This window comes from Anoplophora glabripennis, unplaced genomic scaffold (assembly GCF_000390285.2).
Source record: "Anoplophora glabripennis isolate ALB-LARVAE unplaced genomic scaffold, Agla_2.0 scaffold57, whole genome shotgun sequence".
In the NCBI taxonomy this organism is placed as follows: Eukaryota; Metazoa; Arthropoda; class Insecta; order Coleoptera; family Cerambycidae; genus Anoplophora; species Anoplophora glabripennis.
In genome coordinates, this window is record NW_019416296.1 from 740,872 (window position 1) to 768,327 (window position 27,456).

The following is a 27,456-nucleotide window of genomic DNA, read 5'->3' on the forward strand; positions in this document are numbered from 1 at the left end:
TATGTACTAAACGTAGGTATTACATTGAAAAATTATATGAATATTACATGTCCTTCAAATGTTAAAAATATAGATTTTTTAATTGAATCTATGTATATAAACCGATTTGCTCATTTCTACGTAAGGAATAAAAATTAAAATTTGTCCTTAATTGTGGGACATCCTGTATGTTTTCCCAGTAAGACAATTTTTTTCCTCTTTTAACAAAAAAACCTTCTTTTTGAAATATTCCAAAAAAACATTTTAATAGAAATCTCCACAATCATTTGATCTTTAACTGTATTTCTACATACCATTTTATTCCAAAATATTGTTTTTTTTTTTGTTTAAAATAAATGTATGAAACAGTTGCATAAATCGAAAAAAATATATATTAATTTCACTAAAAAAGATAAATAAATATAATTTTTAATCAATCGTAATTATTAAAAATCCAAAAAAAATTAATTGGCGTAAAATATTCAATTTTCTGAGGGATAGTATAATACACAATTAAATTGTCTCAACTTAATTATCGAAAATTACTTTGTACTTAGAATTGAATTTAAAATATAAAATTCCTTTAAATCTCTATAAAAATTCCTATAACATATGTGTATATTTTTGTGAAACTAATACTTTATATTTAAACACCTGTGCGAATGTTTTAGATGAAAAAAGAACTGGTTTTACAAAAAGATCAGACATATTTTTTCTTTGAAATACAATCGGTGTCTTCGAAAAATCGATTTTTTTTAATAACATTTAAAATCCTTACTTACTTGTGTAATTTAATAATTTACAGGAAATAACAAATGTAAATAAACGTGGCATTTTTTGATAGGCACAGAAAGAATGAAAATTTCATCGGTTTTAAAATATTATTTTTGTGCCTATCGGGTGTAAAATCAGCCAAATTGTTTTCATCGCTCTTATCTGTTGTCCATCGTATTGAAAAATAATACACAAAGTGTTTTAAAAGTTATTTAAAAAAATGGAAAATATTTATAGAGACTTGTAATCTTATTTTAACGTTCCCTGTATAGATCCAAGAGATTGCCCACATATTCTGGAACACCCTGTATACTAACTGATTGATTTTTACCTCTATTTAGTAAGTCATCAGTCCAAATTTTATTAATTTACGTGTTTCGAAATACTTATTTGAGATATTTTCCTAATTATAACATTGTTCATAAAATTTTATGTTCATAATGAAATGTTATTATGAATTATTATTATAATGAAAAACGTCAAAGTGAAGAAAAACTGATAAAAAAATACCACTAAATAATACATACATTTTTAAGAATTATTCTACGATCTACGCCAAAAGAATTGTTAATTTTAAAGGAGAAAATCCACCCAGTTTTGCTTTCACAAAACATTTTTTTGCCGATCCGAAATTTGTAATAAAAAATAATTTCCTGTTGTAATACATGCTGCGGGTCGTAAAAAGGGAATCTCGGAAGCGTTTATTTAATTTTTAATTTACCGTTCTGAAATCCGTAAGCCAATTATTTCGTTTCCCAGATATTCGCAAACGGTTTCAATTTCATACAAGCACAATTTTTTCCAACCGCACAAAAAAATTGTTTGATGATTTCATTCGCAGGTATAATGCAGGGTGTTTATTAAGTTGGAAATTATTTTTTAAGGGTAATTGTTGTTTTATTAGAGCATATGACGCAAAAAGTTAAAAAAAAATTAATAACTACAGACCTTATTTTAAAAAAGTCCCAACATATTGAACATTACTGGAGTCGATAAAGAATCGCATTATCACATGACACCTCACATCACAGTACGGGATGTTGGTACGTTCTTAATGAATATACAGGGTGATTCAGTCATAATGTCATTAATTTTAACCACGTATTCGGAAGGCTTAATAAATACAGAAAATCGGAAAACATTTTTTTTTACTCGACTTTTAAAATTGAAGGAAATCAACCCATAACTTCCGCTAAGAGGGCGGCCCTGCCAAATGCCCGAGTGCTCCGAAAATTTTGTAACGTAATGTCATGAACAAATCGTCAGGTGAAGCGAACAGCGTTGCCAAGTTCACATCATAACTGTGGTTCACATTTAATTAATCCGCTTTAGTATACGGATACATATGTACGAAACCAATAAAATGCTGCATTTTAATGTAACTAATTTTAATAATTGTATTAACTGTTTGCAAAATGTTTTAAGAAGCCTGACTTCTCGAGGTCAACTTCCGTTAAAACAAAATAAATAAAGCAGAGATTGGTAGGCACACCGTATTTTATCAAATAAAAAAAGTCGGCACACTAAATACCCGAATATACAAAATACACTACACACGGTTACAAAACCATTACCTATCTATTTAAAGCATTTATTCAAATCTACCACCCTCCATATCTCCCGCATTTTTCCCGCAAAGGAGGAGTTAACATAACACATTTTCAAATAGTTCAAGCTTTAGAAGCAGCTGATTTCCCCAATCGTCTTGAATTTTGCAATTGGTTCCTAAATCGAAGTGCAGCAGGCAGAACTTTATTAACAAAGTACTCTGGACGGATGAATGCTGTTTTACTCGTGCTGGCATTTTAAACAGGCAAAAAACATAAGTATTGCTTTCTCAAAAACAATAAGTACCTACCTAGATTACACCAAAGTTTAGATTTACACTAAAGTTTACATTTATTATGTAAAGTTTGGTTATACGCAACTGCATATTGAATAATAAATTGAAATACTAAAACGGTGTATTATTTAACATAATAAATTATAAAACGTGAAAACGTTAATAATATTAAAAATGATAAATTGTAATAACCGTACATTCGAAAACAATCATCCCTATTCGTTACATTCAATTTGATGACACGATTTTTCTTTGATAAAAGACCGACAACTTTTTGCTCTACTTTGCATGGAATACGATCCTACTACAGTTCGTATTAGTCTAGGAGCCAGATCAGGTTCCGTGTACTAGCTATAAAAATAAACTTTTTACAGCCATTTAAACATTTAATTTGTTGATAACAATTAAACTGACCACTTTCAGGCTTTGCGACCAAGTTTTTTGGATTCAGGAGGTCAAAATACTTTAGAATAAGTTGTTTGCAGCCGTGGCACTCTGGTTGGCAACGGAACCCTGTCTGGCTCCTAGACTAAAGTGCACGTGCAAATTAGAAGGTTATTGACCTCGACACAGGTTAGCCTAGGTCGGAAACACGTACCGAGTTGTTTATTTGTCTCCGTCCGATTGTTTTTTTATCTTCTATTACTTACAGTCAATATTTAAATACTACATACATTTCACCCTCTCTTTATAATTTATCTAGTGAGTGTTGGTTTTTTATGTCATTATTTTTGTAATGAAATTGAAATGGTTGTGAAATGAAATTTAAATTACTTGAACTCTTGGAGTTTTGTAACTTCAATATTAAATTTTATTTAAAGTGAAACAGAGCTAATTTCTTTGCAGCCATAATAGTCACATTTGGTCAGATGAAAACCCGCACACTACTCGTCGGTTTAGCTTTCAGAGGAGATTCGGTGTCAATGTATGGGCAGGAGTATATGGCGATCGTTTAATTGGGCCGCATTTTCTACCTGAACATCTGAATGGGCCGCGTTACTTTAAATTTGTAGTAGAAGGCTTACAGCAAATTAAAAAATTATCACTATGATGTTAATAAAAACTGATTTTTGGCAAGGAATGCTCAGACCTCCTCGATGTTCTTGCTGGGTAACAATAACAATTTAATATGTTGATTGCATAATTATAAAAAATAATTTATAGCATTTTAAATTATTATTGGCTGACGTGGCAAGCCGTTAATATATTGTCTTTATATGAGCGAAAATATATAAATATGGCAACATTGCATCTGGGGCGCCTTGTTCATATCGTAGCCGGCTGACGTCAGCCGGTCAGTAACAGCCTGAAAAGGGGGTTAAATAATGATTTGAAAATATTTTTTTCAGCTTAAATATGAATTTAATTTTTTTTTAATCTCGCCATCGTATTATACTCATTTTTCTCTATCTGCTCTTAAAATTAATGACATTATGAGTGAATCACCCTGTATAAACAAAATTTTGATTTCCTAAAGGAAAAAATGTATTACAGTTTTTTTTTATGTATCGAATAAAGTTTGACAACGGAAATCCGAGCCACCGCGGCTGAAACAATTCGGAAGGGTCAGACACAACGATATTCATCCCGAACGGACAAGGAATGTAATGTTGATGAAGAGACAGAAAAGTTGGGGAAGACAAATTACCCCGAAACGTACTAGAATGGATACGCTAGAACAAAAAAGGGGCGGACGGCCGTGAAAGAATTGTAGAGATCATGTAGTTGAGGCTTGGCAATGTAATTTATGATGCCAGATATATTTTTCCTTCAAAATGCGTCGGGATTTATCGTGCCCTAGATTTAACTAGACTGGTTTAGGAAAAAGTTAATAACACTGGAAGTTTTAAAAATTGCTTACCATGAGCATGACATAAAAACGATTATCTGCTAGCGCATTTTAATTTAAAACGAACGTGAACCTCGTATATTGAAATAAATCGCGATAAAATAGGAATATGACTGAGGAAAACTTCTTGCTTGAAGCAAAGAAACTTTAGATATTTGTAAATATCAAATATTTACTATAATAGACCAGGGTCGATAATTTTTGAAACCAAAAAAAATTATAGTAGGATGAAACCCATTGGAAAAGAAAGAGAATATAACAGAAATGAAAGGAAAAATAATTTACGGGCGATCTGAGGTCGGGAAGGGGTAGGGGGTGAGTTTTTAAGGGTAAAAAACGGTTTCCCTTGATTTCCGGAAAAACTACAAGTCTTATGGAAAAAAGTTAAATGGCAAAGTTGTAGGTAATAAAAAGATCTACAACTTTTGTATTTACACTTTTTTCACATAACCTCAAAATTTATGTGAAAAATTCAAATAACCAAGTTTTTGGTTTTTTATTTTTATCTTTTACAAACAAATTTTTTTTTCACGAAATTTGGTGAAAACTTACCTATTTATGTCCCAAACACGCTGTAATTTTTTTGATTTGAAATATTTATTTTTTCACCTTATTTTTACTTAATATCGAAAAAGCACCCTAATTTTCAATCGAAAATTCTCACGTCAAAATATCTGCTTTTTTAAAAACGTCGGTGGGCTTTTTCTTCGTTGAAATCTCTACTTTCTGATGGTGTAAAAAAAATATACATTACTATGGTAAGTTTTCTCAGGAAATGCAAAGAAACGAAAGAAGATTCTACAACTTTCTCAAAATATTGTAGATGTCTTATTAAATATTAACTTTATTAACTTATTTGGTTGTTAATTATAATAGTATATTTCGACTTGTAATTTTTTTGTTTATCAATGTAACATGGAATCTTACGTTTTTCGAGTAATTAAAGTGTAAATTTTAATAAATAGCTCAAAATTGTACATAATGATTAGAAAAAAATTTTCGGATTCTAGTTCGTTTCTTTGCATTTCCTGAGAAAACTTACCATAGTAATGTATATATTTTTTTACACCATCAGAAAGTAGAGATTTCAACGAAGAAAAAGCCCACCGACGTTTTTAAAAAAGCAGATATTTTGACGTGAGAATTTTCGATTGAAAATTAGGGTGCTTTTTCGATATTAAGTAAAAATAAGGTGAAAAAATAAATATTTCAAATCAAAAAAATTACAGCGTGTTTGGGACATAAATAGGTAAGTTTTCACCAAATTTCGTGAAAAAAAAATTTGTTTGTAAAAGATAAAAATAAAAAACCAAAAACTTGGTTATTTGAATTTTTCACATAAATTTTGAGGTTATGTGAAAAAAGTGTAAATACAAAAGTTGTAGATCTTTTTATTACCTACAACTTTGCCATTTAACTTTTTTCCATAAGACTTGTAGTTTTTCCGGAAATCAAGATAAACCGTTTTTTACCCTTAAAAACTCACCCCCTTCCCCTTCCCGACCTCAGATCGCCCGTAAATTACTTTTCTTTTCATTTCTGTTATATTCTCTTCCTTTTCCAATGGGTTTCATCCTACTATATTTTTTTTTTCACTTTTTACCATTTTTGAAGGCTTAAGCACTGGTCTATAATGTGTCGCGTATGGAATCGGTCGAGTACCTCCTACAGTAAGATAACTATCGAAAAATTATAAGACACACACGTTTTAGTGTTTTTTAATATCTATTACAATAAAGAAAAATTAAGTACGTATACACGATCAGTCAGAAAGTCATGACGAAAAAGTTGCGTTTTCTTTAATAGAACACCTTGTATATTATGTCATACTTCAATTCTCGAAATTCTAAACAAAATTCATACAGCACATCATGTAGCTAAATTAACCATTTTCGAGATATCGAACTTTGAATGTAACTTTTTACTACTCTCAAATTTATAAAAGAAAAAGGGCCCTAAATTATGGATATTTATTTTGAAAATATGGAGGATATGGATATGATTTAATTTTATTGTTAGTTTTTTTTTACAGAAAATAAAAAAAAGACAATAATAGATCGGGTTGATAAAAATGCAAGAAACGAAAAAATGTATTTTTTAATTAATGTCCTGGATATATTAAAGTTTATGAAAACAATAGTTATGCCAGAATAAAAAATGAGAAGTTTTAATAAACAACAAATATATTCTTTGGAATTCTATTTCATAAGGTGCTCAAAGTGTTCACCATTTACCTGCTGACAGTAATGATTTCGCTGAACAAAATTTTCTAGTGAATCTAAAGAGGTGTGACCCTACAGAAAAAGGTCAAGTGGGGTCATATCGGGAGACCTAGCTGGTCATTCAATTGCCCCTCTGCGTTCAATCCATTTATCAGGGAAAATGTAGAGGAGCCCCATCATGTCGAAACCATATTTGTTCTGCCAGTAAATTGGGATTGTTATTGTTCGGGAATAATCGTAGAAGCTCTGGAATAATATGTTCTTGCAAAAGTAAAAAATATCGTTCAGAAGTCAAATTTCCGTTGATAAAATAGGATCCTATGACGTGTCCACTAATAATGCCATACGGAACATTTACTTTCTATGGTAACTTGATCGACTCCACATTTTTGTGTAATTTATAAAATGATTTTCAAACTTCGATATTAGATTAGATTAGATTAGATTAGATTAGATTAGATTAGATTAGATTAGATGTTTTATTTTGTTTTGAGACAATTACAAATTGTATAACAATAGTCACTTATGCGTATAGCAGATATTTAAAGTAAAAACAAAATGTAACTTAACCTAGGAAGCAAAAAACTCACCCAAGGAATAAAAACATTTGGTCACTAAATATAATTGTAACATTACTTTAAATTGATAAAAAGATACTTTATCTTGTCTTAATTCAAAAGGTAATTTGTTAAAAATTTTAGGCCCCAAATAATTTGGTGACTTATTGATATTGACAATTTAGAAAAATATATCAAATATAAATAACGAACTTAAAGTTAAAATTTTGTATTGTTTAAAAATATCTCTGCAGGTATGTTCACTAGGTACACCAGCAATATTGCGCAAAATACGCTTCTGTGAAATAAAAACAGAATGTGAGAGACACCATAACGAAGACGCGATTCTACTTGAGCATAATATAAATTAATTAACTGATTTTTGAAAACAATTAATTCAGGTACATGATGTACTATATGAAATTGGTTTAGAATTTCAGGAAGAATTGAAGTATGAAATAATATACAGGGCGTTCCATTAAAGATAAAGCAACGTTGCTTCATCATGACTTTTTGAATGATCATGTATACTTAATTTTTGTTTATTGTATATCATAAAATATTTAACGAAATGTTGTTATAATTGGGGAAATTTAATAATTTCTTTTCGTAATTTTCAAAAAATTTGTTATCAAAAATTGAATATATACAAACAACTTTTTGGAGATTGTGTTAGGGTCTATGAACAGCTGTACACATTTAATTATTGAGAAAAACTGGATTTTTTATATTAATGACTAAAACGCATAATGTTATTCCAAGTAGAAACTCTTATCTTTGGAAACAAATTGAATATTACTACACTATGTACTTAATGAGCAACCGCGAACTGTTAACAGAACATGTACAGTAGCATAACATCAGCCATTATAGTGCATGCTTAGTGTGAGGTGTGAATATGCATTATTATGGAGGAAATGTTGTGTGACTGGTGTTTGGAAAGTCATTTTAAAATTAAACTCACAATTTAATTTTTCGATTAGTTCACTGAGTCTGAAACATCTGAAAGTGTAGGCGTTAGTTAAGAGTAGAGGTAAGTATTTGTTCTTTAAATCCTGCTAATTAATTAATTAATTAATTTAAAGAGATAACTGTCAAAAACTGAGCTGTAATAAGCTTACTACACCATTGAATAAAACTTAAATACCTAACTTTAAAATTTATCCACGAAATATTTCTAGATACAAACACTTCATTGTCCCAGCAAGATTTTTTTAACAGTAAATAAATAAAAAAACAAATAAATTGTTATTTAAATATAAATATATAGTGCGCGCATTCAAATAAATATCGTATTAACACCAAAGATATATTTAGTTCTCTATATGCAAATAAATGATTTAGTTGGCTCGAATAAATTTCATTTCTTCTAATTAAATCCTTTTCTCTGTATTTTCAGAAGGCGTTATTTTTCTTAAGCGATCTGTTAAAATGTACCAAAAATTGACATAAGGTCTAATATAAGCGTTTTTCGGTACTTACCTGGTAGAAATCTCATAAATGTGGTATTTTGCCAGTGTGGTATATTTATAAATCTTTATAACATCACTTATAAGGAGGACGTATCTTAGGTCGTTTGATATTTTAAAGTCAACCACTTTATATTGTCTCTGAAAGAAGCAAGACAATTTTTATTCAGTCGAAGCTAAATGGCTGTATACTTACAAATGTAATATTTGTCATAATGGTACTTGTTGTCAAATTTTCTGCATCGAACAACGTGACTCCTCCATGTTCGTCTTTGTATATAAATTCTGTATCTGAAAAGAAAGAAAATTTACTTTAGTCAGGCGTGAAAATAAAAATTATGATTAAGTAATGTATCTATAAACGTAGGTACAAATATAAGGTTGAAAGCACGCCACATCATGATTATGATATATTGCCATATAGTCCAGTTACTCAGGGTTTTTACCTCCGAATTCTTTATAACTGAACCGATTGACGTGAAATTTTGACTGAATGTCTCAAGGAACAAAACTTATATAGTGCCAAAGTGTGCTTTTGGCCTAGGGGTGGTTCCCACCCCTTCTTGGGGGTGAAGTTTTTACGCCCAAAATAACCACAAGAATCGATAGAGGAGTCAATTTTAAGTAGCAAATGTTATATAAAGTTTTTTGGATAATCCAATACTTTCCGAGTAATTCGTCATTGAAAATGTTGATTTTTTTATTGAAAAAGTGCTTGTTTTCGGACAGTTTTTTGCAAATAACTCTGAAATCATTGTATTTAACGAAAAAGTTGTAATGGAGAAAAAGAAAGGTAATAAAAAACAAATCTAACGGCATTATTTTGTTTTTCTCTAATTGCAATATAAACCGAGTTATGGATTTTTAAACATTATTATATGTTAGCTAAAAACTAAATTAGAACCAGTTAACGTTAAATAACGCCAAAACCATAAATATTAGGAAAAAAACTATTTGAACCTTTTTTAAAGTACTTTGAAAAACCTTTAAATGAGCTGTTTTAAAAGCCTTTAGAATCAAAATTAACGGAAATATGATCGAAATCACATGATAGTCTTATTTAAAAAAAAATTATAAACAAATCAGTGCCGTTAGCGACAGAATTAAAATTAAATGCAATCCATTTACAGATTTCTTCATTTATGTTCTAAGAATATGTTCTGGGTCTTTGGCTCACTTACAAAGCATGATTTCGAAAAAAAAATTAATTTTTGAAAATGTAAATTTTTCAAATTTTTGAAGAAAATTCGATTTTTATGCTGTAACTTAAAAATTAAGGGGTGTACGAAAGAAATACAAGAGTAAAAAAATTTAGCTTTATTTTTGCTGATGATTTTGCTTATTTTTATTATTCCTCTAAAATTAATATTAATCGAGATATCGCCATTTTAAGTTATCATATGAATGAGAGAACCACCCTCTTCGAGCCCTTTAAACCCTTCAAACTTAAAAATGAAGGGCTTAAAAAAGATCAACTCAACAGTTCACGTAGCCCTTACATTTCCCTGCAAAATGAGCCTTTGTGCGATTAAAAATCTTAAAAAGTAAGAAAGTTATCGTCAAAAAAATAAACACGTGTATAGGTGATAATTTTAGGAAAATTTAGGTCAAACAAGAATTTTCAAGCATTTAGATCTTTTTTGTAGGTTTATATACGTATTTAGTGTGTGTATATTCGAATAAACCAGTACTATACTATATTATAACTACTATATTATAATAAGGGAATAAATGTTTATATAATACGAATGCACATTTAAAATGTTTCTACTCATTCAATAATATTTTTTCATTTTATTTTCGAAAGAAGGGGTATTTTTCAAGGGTTGAAAAGTTGCAATCGATAAAAAATATTTTTCAATCAAGAAATCAATTTTAATTTGATAAAAATGCATGATTCAAACGTTTCAGGTTGAAACAAATTTTTTATATTATTTTCTTCCAAAGGGGTGGTTTTTAAAGGTTTTTCTGGGTTGAAAATTTGGGATATATTAAGTTTCATGTTAGATAGCACATGAAATTACTCATACTGCACAAATAAAAAAGATTTGATTACATAAAATGCTTAAATTTGTATTTTTTATTTTTTCCAATAAGGGATAGTTTTCACCCCTTAAGAACAAAAAGCACCTAGCGCATATATAAATGTTGAAGTGGGGGGGTAAGATGAGCCTAATTGTAAATTTTGAGAAAAATCGATACAGTTATAAAAAATTCGGAGGTATTACTATATTTTCAGCTACAGTAACTGGGCTAATAATGATGGTTTAAATGTATATAAATATGAATATAGATTGTGTTCCGCTTTTCAAGGAGCCTCCTCTTATTTGGAATTGAAGCTTTTCTCATTAATAATTATCTGTAACGCAATTATTCTGGTTATTCTTAGGAGGTAGTAAATAACAATCACATTTATTGCCGATTTAAATAAAATTGAGGTTTTGAAACTGGGATGTATGTTAGTTAAAATGAATACATTTAATAATTAAAATCAGTAAAGTCTGAAAATGCTCAAAAATTTGTCAACATTTATTATTTATTAAACGTATTTTATTTAAACTTCTTTATGGACAAATTTCAAAAAATATTGAAATTAGTTAACTTCTCTTCTGTCACGTATACAGGCTAGTTAAACGTTATTTTTGGAATCTATCTTGGTTGTGAAGAATTATGTAAAACAAATTAGCCACGCTTAAAAAAACTGGAAGAAATCAAAATTTCTTATTTATTGTGTGTGTTGCTGTTGCAACTTTAATTTAATAATTGTTTAAATACAATTTATGTATGTATGGTCATTTGGTAATTTCAATATCTCAACACAACTTCTAGAAAATTTGTATTCACTTACAAAATTGTACATAATAATGAGGTAGCAGAAGCTAGAGAATCTATAAAAACAAAATTAAGTACTGTAATTAACTTACGTTCAATATCTTTAAAAGACATAAAAATTTACAACATAAGCATTAGCACATGTCCCACAATTTCGTAATGCAACGAATTATCTAATATTTTAGAGCTTCGTCTGGAAACCAGACAAAGGAAACTTCATTGTTCCGCTTCGCATACATTGTGTCTTTTTCTTTTATAGCCATACGTTCACGTGGATATCCTGTCTTTATGTAACAAACTATTTCTTCTACATAATCGAAAAGTGTACCTCTAGAGAAATGTTTTTCTTTCGTTGGAAATTTGAATTGGTACAAGTGTAATAAACTAAACTCGTATACGGAACTAAAGTGGTGGATGTAAATAGAAACTTATATATTTTTGTAAATTTGCCTACTTCTGCTTCTGTAATATACATAATATTCAGACAAAAAGGGTTCTTAACGAAAAACTTTCAAGTAAACATATAAAAAAATGCAATAGAGACAAGATGAGATATAGCGGTTTCTGCGTCTACAAACGATGATAAAAATAAAACTTTGATGAAATGCCTGAAAACTGATTTATTCCAGCGAAGTCCACAGAATAACTGAACTCTTTTATATACTTTTTACAAGCTTTTTATTACAAGCTTTTATTTAACTTGCCTTGTTAATATGGATCAAATCTTGCAGCTGAATTTTAAAACATTTATACCCAACCGATTGAGCTGAAATGTTGCATACACCTCCAGTTTGGATGACAATGCATGGTTACCTAAGTGACGTTATTCTGAATCCAATATGGTGGACTCCCAAAGATGGCGGACCAGTTATATTTTATGCACCCCCATGATATGGGTATCAAATGAAAGGGTTTGCTGAGAAGAATACAAAAATAAAATGACGTCACTAAGAGCTTGTTTAAAAAAAATTATACCTACATGAACTTATTAACAATTAATTACTGTATTCAAAGTTGCAGATATATGAAATTTTACTTTAGAGGGTAAAATTATAAATACATTTTGTATTTTATTACAGAAAAAATTGATGGAAATGTAGTATGTTTTTATAAATGTGCTAATGTACTTGTTGGTAAAATATTATATATTTTTTTAACTCTCAGTTGCTGTTTTTTGTTATATTCTATGTGAGAAATATGTTCAAACGCAAAATTTTGTAATTGTTTAATAGAATCAAGTCAATTGTACTAAGTTACAATAAACTGTTTCATTTTATTGATGTCATTTTTTCTTTGACATAGTTTTAATTGGATATTTTAATTCGATCAAGATTTTAATAATTGTACGCCCCGAAAGGTATTTCTTGAATATTAATTCTATGAATTTAAGATCTCAACCGCTAGAAACTACGATTTAACTCAACAAGAAGTCACGGAACTTGGATTATCAAATGCTTCACAGGCTAGGATTAAAGTGTTAGTGATTAAGTTTAAGTTACATGATCGTTGAGCAAATTCAGACTATTTTAACTTTATGATAATTTCTAGAAAATTGTAAAACTTACAAAAATAATTTTAAAATCATCAGTAGGTAACATATCAGCAAAAGCTAAAACATATATCAACTTTCGTAGGATTAGAAAGTGAATATATTTAACAAAATTGTTAGATGTATTTTTTATATGAATTATAATCAGTATTGTGTACTTTTTTGGTATATACATATATTTTTTTATGTTGAAATACCACGTCGAAAATAATAAGATTGTAGAATATTCCTAAATATAACAATATCTTATTAACTGAAGACGACACATAAATAGTATTAGAAACTTTCTAGTCAATTTTAATACGTAAAAATACTCAGTCGTAATTATTCATTTCCTGTTTGTTAGTTATATTGTTACCAACGGTAGGTAGAAAATTTACGATTTAACGTTCCACAAGCTCGGTTCTAGGTCTTTAAAATCAATTCATCTCGATGTTTAGCTGTATCCTGCTTTCCGTAATCTTTTCCGTTCTACCAAATATAAAATATTGCCTTTGTACAAAGTTCCAATCGATCTCTGAAGCCTTTCTTTCAAAAAGTAATTTAATCTTATCTTTCTGTTCTTAAGTCGCGTTGATATTTAGTTACCTACCGATTACTTTATATTTGTATCAAATTGACGTTTTTAAGAAAGCAATTACTGAAAACAAATACTTGTGGATATTAGGTATCTACCACTCTATCAGACACAAAAAAGAAAATAAAATATATTTTGTTAAAAGTCTATGCTAATAATATTGGTTTTATTCTTCATTATACTTTTAAGGAAGGTTGTCGAAGTGTCAGTCGCCGATTTCAATGAAACTTTGCTGTGTTGTAGTTGACACAAAAATATGAGACACGTATATTTTCTATTCTGTCTATAAATATTTTAAAGGGGTAAAAAGCATCGCTAAAGTTTATCCCCCAAAACAGTTTTTTTTTTCAAGAAATCTCTCTGTTTCTGTACAATTGTATAATAATTGATTTCTTGAATCGAAAGTCCTCAAACTTTAAAAAAAGTAGTTCAAAATATGTTGAAAGAAACTCGTTGCGGACATGTGCTTGATACTTTCATTCCTACAACATTCATCCCGCTTTTTATAAATAAAAGAAAAAGCCCACGTTTGATGAAATCCTTTACAGGTGGAATATTCATTATTTACCATCATTCCAATTGAAAAATAATATGCCTGGATTGAAAAATTTTAAATGGCACCGGATGGATAAAACTGGGCAGATGCTGACTTTGCACAAAGCCCATAACTTATATTTGGGAAATCGGAAACGTTTACTCGAGACTGGATACTGCTGCTAACACTGAGATGAATTAATTTTAAATACCCATAAATTGGGCTTCCTCGAACTTGGGTCGTAAATTCTCGACTTGCGACCGACAGAACTACAAGCAGCTCCAAATCACTTTGGTCCTGATAGAATTTGTCGGCCCTCTCGAACAGATCGCGCTGTGAAGTTCGGTAACCACTTAAAAAAATTGCCTACATGTATATTTCATAGTGTTTTATTTTAATTCGGTATAACTGCACTATTTCTATTATAAATTTTGTTTGTATTCAATGCTGAAAACAATGTTAATACAACTCAAGAAGAATATTAATACATATTAGCAAATTCCCGAAATTAATGCCTTTTATAAAGAAAAAAATAAGTGCGATAAAAAGGAAAGAAGTCCAGAGCTTTTAGTAGACAAGAGTAAACAAATGTTTAACAAAATCTCGAATTATCTAGTTTTGAAGATATTTTCAGTTATTTTTAGTGGTTAATAATAAATATTTCTAATATAAAAACAAATGAATACAAAACATCTGTCTCTGTCGACATATTTAATGGTTGTGAGAATTATATAGAAAATATTTAGCCCTGCTTCCAAAAAACATCATACGTTGCATATTAATCATCAATAAATATACTCAACCTATTCGAATGCAATTCATTAGTAATAAAAAATAAGACAAATATTTTTAATATAAATTTATGATCAATAAATATTTTGTTGTATGTAGTTCTACTATTTTAAAATTATTTACAGCGACACAAAATATGTTGTAAGTATATGAGTTGTCAATCTCGCTTACGTGCTGACTTTGCAATCCATGCAGTTGCTTTGTTGAACCAAGCTTATAAATATGGGTAAAGTTCATTGTTTATTCTGTTATCGTTATTGTTAGTGGAAAAATCGCGGATGTTTCCAAAATTCCACATGAGGCTCCATAGACGACGTGATTGGCCTACCATCACCCCAAAGACCTTCATAACAATGCAGGCAGACAAGCAGACGAGTGCATACAAAAAATCACCGACCTTTCCAAATTTTGACCGTCGAGCCGCCACGACGAGGTAAAGCGCCCGTTCTATCGGATGATAACAAACACGGTGTGTCAAAGCTTCCCTTGAGATCGCTGACGAAAGACGAGAAAAACGATAATTTCCTCCACTTTCGAAATTTTGCGGATTGGATTAACTACAAAATTCACCTCCTGCAAGATCTCCAGGTCAATATTAACTCTGTTAACTTTCAGATTCCAAATTTCAAACAAACAGTCAGAAGTGCAAACGTCGCCCACGGGAATGGAGTGCCACTAGACCGGACCTCACAGCAGCCAGATTATCGGAATCTACCCCGCCGGTGAGTGAACACGCACCCTTGTCATTTGCACTTTTAACCAGGGTATAGTGTCTGGCCAGAGTGTGGACTCGAAACGAATTCATATTTCTTTCATACTAAACAAGCCCCAATAAATGGCATATTTAACGCAACTTGAGTTATTATTTTTCCATAAAAAAAAACAAAACCCGAGCTCAACGCTGCCTCAGCAACACTGCAAATCAAGCTCTCTACAAGCTTCCGTACAGATACGCTACGGAATCCGTACAATAGTGTGTAAAAGACAGTGATTTTCAGGCACTAGAGTATCAGACTCGCAAAAGTACTGTACAGGGGGAACAAACCCGAACCTTAAACACTTTCTAAAGTGTTCTAAATTGGAAAAAACAACAACTGTCAGTGCTCCAGAGGCCGTGTAGGTAGCACCAATTACTCAACAAATTAGATCGTGGATTCTCCACCTGAGTACCTTGAACTGAAGGTGTCGGAGGATCGGAAATCATTTTCTCTCGTTGACAGCCACAAGAACCTACGTCAAGAGGGAACAAAATGATATGTCAGGGAACCCTTTAACCACCGAGCAAGCGTTTGACGCTCTAGCACCGGAGGTGAAAAAGGACCCTGGGCACTACGATCCCTCTAACTCCATCATGCGGGTCTACGACTTCTTAATAATGCTCAAAGGAGAGACAAATAGCTCTTCTCAACCGGATTCTAGCGGGAATGAGCTAAATCCACATTCTGGCGCCGCACCAGAGGACAGACAACCTATATATTTAATACCGCGACAAGGAGCTCAACTTTTGGGGCCTTGTTGCTACACGAAGCAGAACCTAAACGTTATTCCACGACAGTCACTCATAACTTTGAGATTATTCTATATTTCTCTTATAATTCTCTCGACACTTCTGTGAATTTTTAAGAATAAAAGATATTTTGTTTTAAAAACCCCAAACCGCTCAGCAGAAAAGTTATCTCGCGCCACACTCAGACAGGGTTTTGAACCTTCGGCATCGTTCTGAAACCTGCATGTTCGTCCTGTAAAGTACAGTAGAACCTCGATAATCCGAACCGCTGTAATCCGAACGCTCGATAATCCGAACGCCGATGCGTTCAGTGCTCTTGAAACGGCAATGAACTGGTACGAAAAACAACCTGAATGCTGTTTACCTCAGTTGATCACGCTAAAGAAAATCCGTGATTTAGCAGCCAAAAAACGTTCTTCAACCTTAGTTCAGAAAAAAATGAGTGACTATTTTTCGAATGTTCTTTGTTGAGTTTTTTGTTTTCTTTAATTTTTTTATCTTTCTGTACAGTATAATTTTTTTGTGTGTACAGTATTGTACTTTCTGTGTGTGTATGAGATTGTATATTAAAAATATTACGAAATTCATGTGCAATACATTACATAAAATATGTAGTAGTTACCTTACTGTAGCACAGTAGTATGTATTTCATAAAACAAACTATTTTGTACCTTTAACAATACAACGTGCTCCTTATTTTACGGGAAATAGGATGTCAGTGTTCATTTTTTGCATGCTACTATGCCTGGAAAGCACTTTGTTTGGTAATCCGAACGATTCGATAGTCCGAACCACCCCCGGTCCCAATTAGTTCGGATTATCGAGGTTCTACTGTACCATTATCTAATCTTGGCTCGTAAATAACTATTAATAACTCGATCGCAATCCGTATCTAGCCCAACCACCCTTATTTTGACCTCAGAAATCTCACATACATATTCTCTGTGAAACATCCACTATTACCTCCTATTCTAAATCGTGTTAGGCTAACCAAAGCCGTGCTTCTAGGCCACTACTATTATTATCACTTTGCGATGGCAAAGAGGCTTTGGCAAGCTTTGCTAGATTTGCATAGTTCACTTCGCCATTAGCGACTAATGAAATGATACGCGTTTTAAACAGACGTTCTTTAGAAAAATATCAGAGTTACAACTTTTGCTTTACGTTTAATAAACTTGTGCTAACGTTGACTAACAAAATCCGCTAATAGTTGGGTTTATAAATCAAGGACTAATTTTAAAACCAAATGCGTAGGGCGCGTTTACTAACAGAACTGTTAACCAATCGATAACAGTATCCATGCCAACGGATTCTGTGTACACCATCAACTGATGTGAAAACAAGAATAGCAGTCGCGCTAGGATATTGTATTCTTGTCAGATATTATTAGTACCTTGAGACGTTGCCATCAGTTGGAGAGTGAATTGTATCCCCGTTTCGAGAAGGGATAAACCGTTGATATTATTGCTATTTGTTTAATACTAGTTAACGCGTTGGTACAAGTGAAACTACAAGGAGTATTTTTTTAATTGTATTAAAAATAATAATTTATTACAAGCCGACAAAATATGACTGACCCTCGAAATCACATCAAGTTTTATATCCTATCTTAAAAGGTAAAAAAAATGGTTTCAAGAAAAGTAATAAAAAATGATGATGGTATCAAGGAGATGACATTTATTATAAAGGGTGGGCCACAAGTACAGGAATGGCAGGATATCTGGGAATATTCAAGGGGACGTGTAAAAGTAAAGCAGTAAGAGTTTAACATTTTTCCCTGACTGGTGACCTTGAATTTGACCTGTACCATGACCTTCCAGGTCATACCAAGGTCACGATAATTTTTTTTAAATGGGACTCCATAATTTTTAAGCCCGGAAATGGAGAGAACGCAAAATTTTACGTTCGGATATGAATTTGAAATGACCATGAAGGTCAAGATCAAGGTCAAATATCAAAGATAATGGAAGGTCATTGTTGGTCAATAGTGTTCACTGAAGATAACATATGATTAGTCAATAGTGGACACCGATGGCAACATATGGCCACGATCAGTTATTAGAGGTCACTGTTGGTCATAAGTGATCACCAAAGATAAAAGGCAGTCATTGAATATCAACAGTGGTCACCGAAGATAATACTAGTCATCGAGGGTAACAAAATAACCAACTTGACCTTGAAATGACCGGAGGATAAGGAATTTGAGGTTAAGGTCAAAGGTGCCCATCAAGAATGCTAGAACTATTGTGGAGAACATTTTTCCTGGCGCGTTATTCTGCCATTTCGGTACTGTTGGGCTACTTTGGGACTTTTTGATTTTTAACCTTGATCTTGACATTCATGGTTATTTCAAGGTCATATCTGAACGTAGAATTTTATGCTCTTCCCATTTCTGGGGCAAAATTATAGGGTCCCATTAAAAAAAAGGTCGTAACCTTGATATGACCTTGAGGTTCATAGCCAAGGTCAAATTCAAGGTCACCATCGGATAGCTAGGGAAAAATCCTAATCCCCTAGTGCTTTACTTTTACCCTGCCACTTGAATATTCCCAGGTATCCTGCCATTCCGGTACTTTGGCCCACCCCGTATAATATCATTTGTTACATGAAGCAAAAGGGCTAAAATGTATTTGTGCAACTTTTCAATTTGTTTGAAGAAAACTGTTAGTTTGCATAAGTTCATGCTTGCTGACAGCAAGTGGATTTAAAGCTATATTGTTGGATTGAGTTCTACTTGGACTGAAACTTTTATAGATACATGATTTCTAATGAAGTAGGTTATTTACACGTACGTAACCTTGAGGAAAAGTGTCTACACATATATATTTTTTAAATACTGGAAAACATCGAAATATACGATACGTGCGACTCTATTTGTATTACATAATTGTTTGCAAGAACACTTGAACTGTAACATATTTATTGACAAAAAAATCGGCAAAGCTCCTACTGTAGGCGGAAATTTCTTATACAATTAATTTATTTATTTCAAATGTAATTCTCCTCAAATTGAAAATACCAAAGTCACATTTAATTATTATTAAAACTTGAATACTGTTATTATGGTGCTCCTCTCTGAAAAAAGTTGCTCGTAAAATGGTTTCCGAGTTTTTAAATGCTGGGATGTTTATCTTTTATTAGATGAAGGATATTATAATTTAAATCAAGTTAGTGTATCTAACTCAGTCGGTTTATCCGACAAAAAGCCTTAGTTAACAAAGTTTACACCGTCTTTCAATATAGAATAGCAGAAGCGTATAAAAATACCCAATTAAACAAAAACAGTAACGAAACACACTGTAGAAAAGAGATTGAAGTTGAAGCTAAATCCACTAAATGTTTGTAAGGTTTGACAAGTTGGCTTAATTTGTATTTAAAATTTTATTTAAAAATTGTTTGCTGTTAATTTAACGAATTTGAAATATGCAGCGCAACTGACTTTAAAAAACAACCCAACGATTTAGCTTTAAGTTAAAAGGAATTTGTTTGCTATGGAAAATACAATTTGTTTAGTAGTTTTACATCTGCTCTCTCCACAAAGTTGAGACATTGTGAGCTATTTGGAAACATGTACAGTTTGCAACGTGTTTTTGTCTTGTCGATATAATTTATTTAACTCTCAGTATGGTGGCGTATATTGCCGAATGTTTTTGGAAAATTTTAATAAATTTAAATACTAATTACTTATTAATGTTATTTTTATTATGGAAATATACATTAGTTTTCGTGATTGACAACTTTGTAAGTATTTAAGGACGTATTTTTATGAAAATTAGAAAAGACACAAAAACTGCGAATCAATGAAAAAAATGACCAAAATAAACAAAAATAACGCTGAAAAAACTACAACAATTGTTTTATGTCCTCTATTGTGCCTGAGCACAAAATGCTATGCAAAATTTTACATTCAATCTCTGAAAGTTTGCCTTTTTCGAAGTTGCATAGCGTGCATCGTAAGGAATGAACTACAAAAATATTAATAAATCGTATATCTTGCAAATTATAAAAACTTCTTAATAAAATCGAAAGGAAATCAGGTTATCCGTGATCCAAAATTTGGAAATTATAGCGCATGTATATAGGGTGGTCCGAATTTTATGCAGGAAACTTCGAGGGCAGATAGATCTCTTTAAAATAGTATGTGTTTGCATTATAAACATTTGTCTGGAACAGCCCCGTTTTAGAGATACAGGTTGTTGAAGTTATTAAAAAAAAAATTGAGTTTTTGTCTATATCTCCGGAATCTATTACCCGATCTCAATAAAATTTGGTGCATATAATGTATGACTGTAGGCCTTACATTCCTTAAAATATGAGCTCTAAAGATACAACCAGTGGTGTACAACTGGGCAGGGGTCATCTCCTTTCTTATAAAAAAACCTACGCCACTGCATTTTTTATAAGTTATTGTAACGGGATTTATATTCTAATGCACAAAATACGTAAAAAAGGTTATTTGAATTTTTTTCCCTAAGATTCTACGTTTTCAAGTTATTCATAAAGTTATAATATCGTTAATATACAGGGTGTGGCATCTTTAATGCAGAAAATTAAAAACCTACACTCTTGACAATAAATGAAGTAATGAATGAAAATAATATATAATATATTTTCGAAAAAATTACAAGAAGTGACAAAATGTTAATGCCGGTCCTGTTTAACATAGCGCAAAAAACATTGACCTAGTCCGCACTCCTCACGGCACCTGTGGAGTGTCAGTCAGTGTCAGTACGCTTTTGACTTGCGGCCGAATTGCTGTTGTGTCAAAAAGATCGCGTTTCTACTGTTTGGATGTTAAGTGTTTATTAAAGACGTTTCTTATTTTTTATTTTTTAAGTTATTGTTTTAACTAAATCGGCAATGGATAACGAGGACAACAATAATACGTTTACTACTATCGAACGATAAACGGTAAGTTTGCATCTTTTTTGTTTGTCGTGATCCAACCTATCACTTGCTAAAATAATAGTAGTCTTTTCTGTAACACCATGTACTTTGTTTCTATAAACCTCTTGTCTGGGATTGCACATTATCATTTACAGTGAAATAACTTATTGAATTTTATGTTTATTTTTCCTTTTAATTAAAACGAGAGGATTATATTAAACTGGCCAAAATTATTTATTATTGCATTAAAACATTTTATCTCTTTTGTGTGTATTTCATACATTTTATTGAGGCTTGACTCTCTGTTAAGTTCGGTTCGGCAAGCGTGCGATGATAATCGAATTGCATGACATTTTTTGACCAGGACCGTAACTAAGATTTATTTATTCGCTACAAAATTGAAGTTCTTATATAAGGCTTTTTATTGCATATATTCCTAGGAATCCGCATTTTATTTTTTCTGCACTCACAATTATTTATAAAATCGCGAAATAAACAAATTGTAACAAATTGTTATACAATAGATATTGAAAATTTGACAAAATCTACAATTTGTTGTAAAAATTTCGCAAATGTTAAAATAATCACAAAGTAAATGTCAAATTTTCACACAATTTTTTCCGGACACAATTCTAGGAACAATTATGTGAGTTTTAACGATAACGCAACCACAGACGACCTGATGAAATAATTGTTATTATTCATGAAAGAAGTACCATGCAATTTTAATAATATAAAATAAATAGCCTTGTTTGCTATTGTGATAAAATTAAAATTTATCAGCGAAAAAATTACATGTGTTTAACTTGGCAGTAAAGTAGGTTTAATGCATTGGCTGCTTTAATAGACTCGGCAGTGCCTCGGCTATTAAATATGTACCAGCCGCAGCATTAAATCTTGCACTTTACTGCCACGTTAAACAAATAAAATATTTGTGGCATCTCATACAGAAATGACTCTTAACTGGTAATATTATTAATATTGTCACAGTTATCGAGTCGACAGAAGAAGCCATTAAGCCTGCCATTATTTTAAATTAGCGCATTGACAGAAGCTTTTTAGGAACCTCGCAAAAAACAAATTTAGGTTCGACAAAGTGCGCGCCGTTGAGATCTCAAACCGTTACACGTACGTAAAAAAGTGACCCACGTTTTGTAATATCTGACGCCGAACGAGCAGCCAAGTGCTCCGAGCGCAAGTAGCATCCCTCGCACGTAGGACATAATGGGGCATCCATTTCCAAGGGAAAATTGATCTTCGGTATATTTTATGTAACCCGAATTCGCAATTTACTGCGTAGTTTCGCGGAGATTTGTTCGTGTGGTTGGAAACAGGCATCAGCTCCGGAATGATTGATTGATCCCTTTCAGTGTTGCCCCGCAGAGGGGGCGACGGTTTTGTTGTTTGTTTGGGTACCTATAATATCTGAATAAATTCGACATTTACAAAAAAGGGACGTGGATGTCGATGTCCACAATTTGAATGCAAAATGTTATTCAGCCAGTCATGAAATATTTAAATTAGAGGATCATTTTTGTCAATATCTACTGTCGCGGAAATCTAAATATGATGTGTATGTTTTAAATATTCATAACCGGATGGGTTTTAATATGCTTTTTGTATCATTTCCTATCTCCTTAATAAAGTAAGGCCCAGTGTAAAGCAACAGAAACAAATATGTTAAATTATTTGTGCACTGGATTGTCAAATACAAGTAGATTCGGTCCGTGTACGAAGGTATTAGTAAAATTGAGTTGAGATTAACTTTTCAATAAATTGAGCCACAACGTATTCATCGCTATCTTAATGAAAATCGGTGAGCATGGGAGTTTACTCGTTAGTTTTCTTCCTAATCATTGTACCATTAAATGGTTTCTCTACTGTTCCTTATATTACTACGTTTGGTGTGTCTCAGGGCTCCCTCTTGAGGCCATTGCGTTTTGTTATCTGCTTATCTGCTTATAGACTACAAGCCCATCGGAATTTTTCGAGGGGTCATTTGACCCAGCATGAATTACTTATAAATCAATACTACCACATATAAAAATAACTTTAGAAACTATGCCGTCAATTCTTGTTGGTACAGTTGAGTACACAGGTAAGCTAAACCTGTCCACCAAGGGGGATGGTTTTCGGCAAACCATTTTTGTACGGCATTTCTAAAGTAAATAGGTTATACAAAAAAATGAACCTCGACCTAATGTCATACAAAAATAGCAATACCGGAAGCCAGGAAAATTTTTGATTTTCTGAAAATTTTGGCCTGGTTTTTGGTGATTTACTACAGTACGGCATTTATACTGCAAGTTTCGGATTCATACGTAGATAACCTTTTTCGTATCTGCTGATACAGGGGTTAGAAATGAAGGGCGCAACCCTCTATTTTAACCCCATTGTTTCAAGTCATTGAAATGTACGACATCGATTCCACATAATTATTTAACTCTCCAAATAATTCTTAGCAACTATGCGGTCTGAAAATTATGGTTAATGCAAATGTTTATAAACAATTACTTGTATTTTGGAATTGAGTCTTATTTATTTTTCGATAAGATCATTAATTCCTGTAAGGCAACCACTTTTTTGATAAAATATAACCAAAAACTATCGTACTAAATCATGGCCGGTTATAATTAATGGTACGAATTAAAAATTATAATTCATAAGTTGACGTTCCCAATTTTATATTCTCACAAGAAATTAATTATTCACCCTATTTTTTGTTTTAATTACACTCATTTTGGCATATCCATGTATGGCTTTTATCACGGTAAAAGTTCATCCAACCAGATTGTTCGTTTTGTAGAAAATGATGAATGAGTTGCATTAGACAAAAATACGGAAGCTTGCGCTTACCGCTGAAATATATTTTGAGAAATGAAATATAGTTGAACGTCTAGGTAACGACACTAAGGCGTGAAAAACGGGTTACAGTTATAATTTAAGTGATTTATTTCAGTTTTAAGGTGTTTCATTGCTTCTCCTTTGTGTTGACACACTATTTCACCGTTTCAGGAAAAATTGTTCTAAAATAGAAATGGCGTTTATACATTTTGAAAACCAAAAGGAATAGTGTTTATAATCGGATAAGATTTTCTCTAAACGAATATTATCGAGGTTATTATTATACAAATTAAGTCTGAAACATCACTAACAAAATGTAAAAATTAACGTCTGATTAGATCCTGTGTTGTTAGCTCCCCAGCTACGTTCTTAAAGATGATACATACAATAATAGGATAATCTGGTAGAATAACCTGTCAAGGCAGTCCAAGCTTAGCAATTCTGTTCTTGGTAAACTAGTCTCTAATGTTAGGAAAGCGTTAAATTAATTATGATGCAAAAGTGTAACAATGACAGCTTTTGCTCCTCAAGAATATTATGACAATAATTACATAGGATGTTCTGTAGAAAAGTAAAGTGTATACAGTGTCCTACGGTGACGAGATATTAGACATATTTCAGAGACTACTTCGATTTTAATTTTGAAAATTTGGGCAATAGTGTTTTCGGACATGCTCTTCTCAACTAAAATAATGGCGTCCACCTAACTCTTCCGGTTATACCGGAAGTTGACGTCATTTTCGTTATTTTAAATGGAACACCCTGTATATTATTGCAATTTTTGTATTCTACGACAATTTTAGGTGAACTTTCATAAAGGTTTCCTATCCTTAAAGTTAACCTTTTCTGATATATTTAATTTTTTTCAAAAAAAAATTAAAAAAGCAATGCCTAATTCAAAAAGATTTTATTTTACAATAATAAAGTTGGAGCGATAAAATTTATAGGGGGCATAAGTAACCAAAACTATAAGCATGGAAATATGCCAAAAAATTGACGATGTTACCTTTATCTAAAGTTATCGGCTTTGGCAAAATTTTATGTGCAGAAATTCGACCATGTTCTAGTTGATTTCTTAAAATTCTTCGTGAAATGTGTCTACTCACTGGTGGTAAATGAGGATATCTCTTATTAAATACCCTGCATGAATAAATAATAAATTAAGAATGTCAGCATTTGAATAAATGTCAACGTTTTCCATTCTTTAACAGTAAATAATACTCAAATAAACATTAACTGTATGTATTAAATTGACAACAATAAACTGGTGACAAATTAGGTGCTTGTTTTGAAGTTCCACTAAAAATTTCATAGCCATCCTCTCAAGAAATTATGCGATATCCGTTAATTGCACGAAAAACAGAAGAGATAGGTATAGGGAACCATTATATCATTCGAAAGAGGTTGCGCAAAAATATACAGGTTGTTCCATTAAAAAAAAAATAAGTTAAGATGGTTTAAATACTAAATTCGGTATTAATTTCTACCACCCTGTATGAATTTAAGTCATTTTGGAACTATGTCACGGAAGCTTACAGCTTTAGTTATTTCCCTTATGTACACATCTTTTTGATTAGGCAGTGATATTTGAATTTTTATTGAAAAAAATTAAATACATGGTGTCCCGCATAAGAAAGGCACATGGCAAGTGCATGTAGGGATGTCCAAAATATTGTAATTTAACTAAACTTACCTATATACAAGAGTAAAAAAAAAAATTTAATTAAATTCTGCTGTGAATTAATATTACTATTTTTCAATTCGGTCAATGAAAAAAAAGTTCGGTACAATTTTAGGGGTGAGTGATCCCTAATAACTCCTCAGGGGTGCAACTTTGTATATAGGCAAGTTTGGTTCAATTACAAAATTTTGGACACCCCTACATGCACCTGCCCTGTGTCGGTTCTTATGCGGGACACCCTGTATATCAAGAACGGTTAACTTTGAGAATAGGGAAACTTTTATGAAAATTCACCTAAAAATTGACGTAGAATTCAAAATTGCAACAATATACAGGGTGTTGCATTTAAAATAATGAAGATGACGCCAACTTCCGGTATGACCGGAAGCTTTAGGTGGACGCCATTATTTTAGTTGAGAAGGGCATACCCGAAAACACTATTACTCAAATTTTCAAAATTAAAATCGAAGTAGTCTCTGAAATATGTCTAATGTCTCGTCACCGTGGGTCTATACACAGAGAATGACAGATTATAGAATCGTTTACCGCCGGTGCTAATATGGTCATAGTGGACAGAAATTCCAATTTTATAATGACAGTGTCTCCCGGTATCTCCGCCACTGGTAAAAATATTTGTAAACCAATTTAGCAGCTTTTTGCCTTTAGTCATTTAAACAACTAGCTCAAGTTGCAGTTTAAAATATTTCTTTAGCCCTTAAACTCGTTAATTTTTTTTATGTTGTAAAATATACTCTTGAAGTTATGACATGGACTTTTAAAGACCCTGTATACAGTGTATTTACATACTTGGGTAGGATACTTGAGGAGTAGAAATATTTGTTAAAACATTTTTTCAGTGTCCACTGAATACGAAAAAACATTTTTAGAACCATTGACACCATCGATAGCCCGGCTGGATAGTCCGCGAGTATTAAAAAAAATCCTTATCAAAATTATAAACCCGAAGTATTCGCCAATTGCTAGTAAAGTACATTCTATTAAAAATTCAAATCCTTATAGAATTATGTAAGACCTTATAACTTGAGAAGACAAAGCTGCGATAAAAATCATAGCAAAGATTTACAAAAGCTGGCTGTAAAAACAGAACGACAGGAAACGAAAGATTCTTCACAAAGAGAATCCCTAGATGTACTGCTACAATACTTATAATATAATCGATAGGCTTTGATGATTCGCCCTGCTATGGCTTTCAGTGCCGTGTTACATACGATTCTGCAGGGATTTGATAAGTATCTCTAAGAGGCAGACGCGAAGATTGGTATTCATACGTACTAAAGTCAGAAGCTCGCGTTGGGATAGAGCCTTTCCGGACTATTAACCACGTACATCTCTCTCTCCTGGAACTGGTGGAGAGGCGCATTAAGGATGATGTGTTTATCTGTTCCACGTCGATATTTTTATTGCAACTGATTCTGCTTATCCTAGAGTGAGAAGCCGCCATTTCAGCAAAATGTCGGTTAGTCGCAGAAATCTCGCATCCTAAACGAGTTCAATGATTGATTAAAAAATTGTAAAGACGAAAGGTTTAGGAAATTTTC

At 31.9% G+C, this 27,456-nt stretch overlaps 1 protein-coding gene across 1 annotated transcript in view; it reads right to left on the reverse strand.

Annotated features, from left to right (window-relative positions):
• The window catches only part of LOC108917507 (inactive dipeptidyl peptidase 10), a 123,529-nt gene that overhangs the window by 62,994 nt on the left and 33,079 nt on the right, over positions 1 to 27,456 (reverse strand). Inside the window, exons 3-4 of the mRNA XM_018724137.1 lie at positions 8,890 to 8,984; positions 8,707 to 8,834 (exon numbers count right to left, since the gene is read on the reverse strand). Coding sequence (XP_018579653.1) covers positions 8,707 to 8,834; positions 8,890 to 8,984 — 223 coding nt within the window. The remainder of the gene's footprint in view (positions 1 to 8,706; positions 8,835 to 8,889; positions 8,985 to 27,456) is intronic.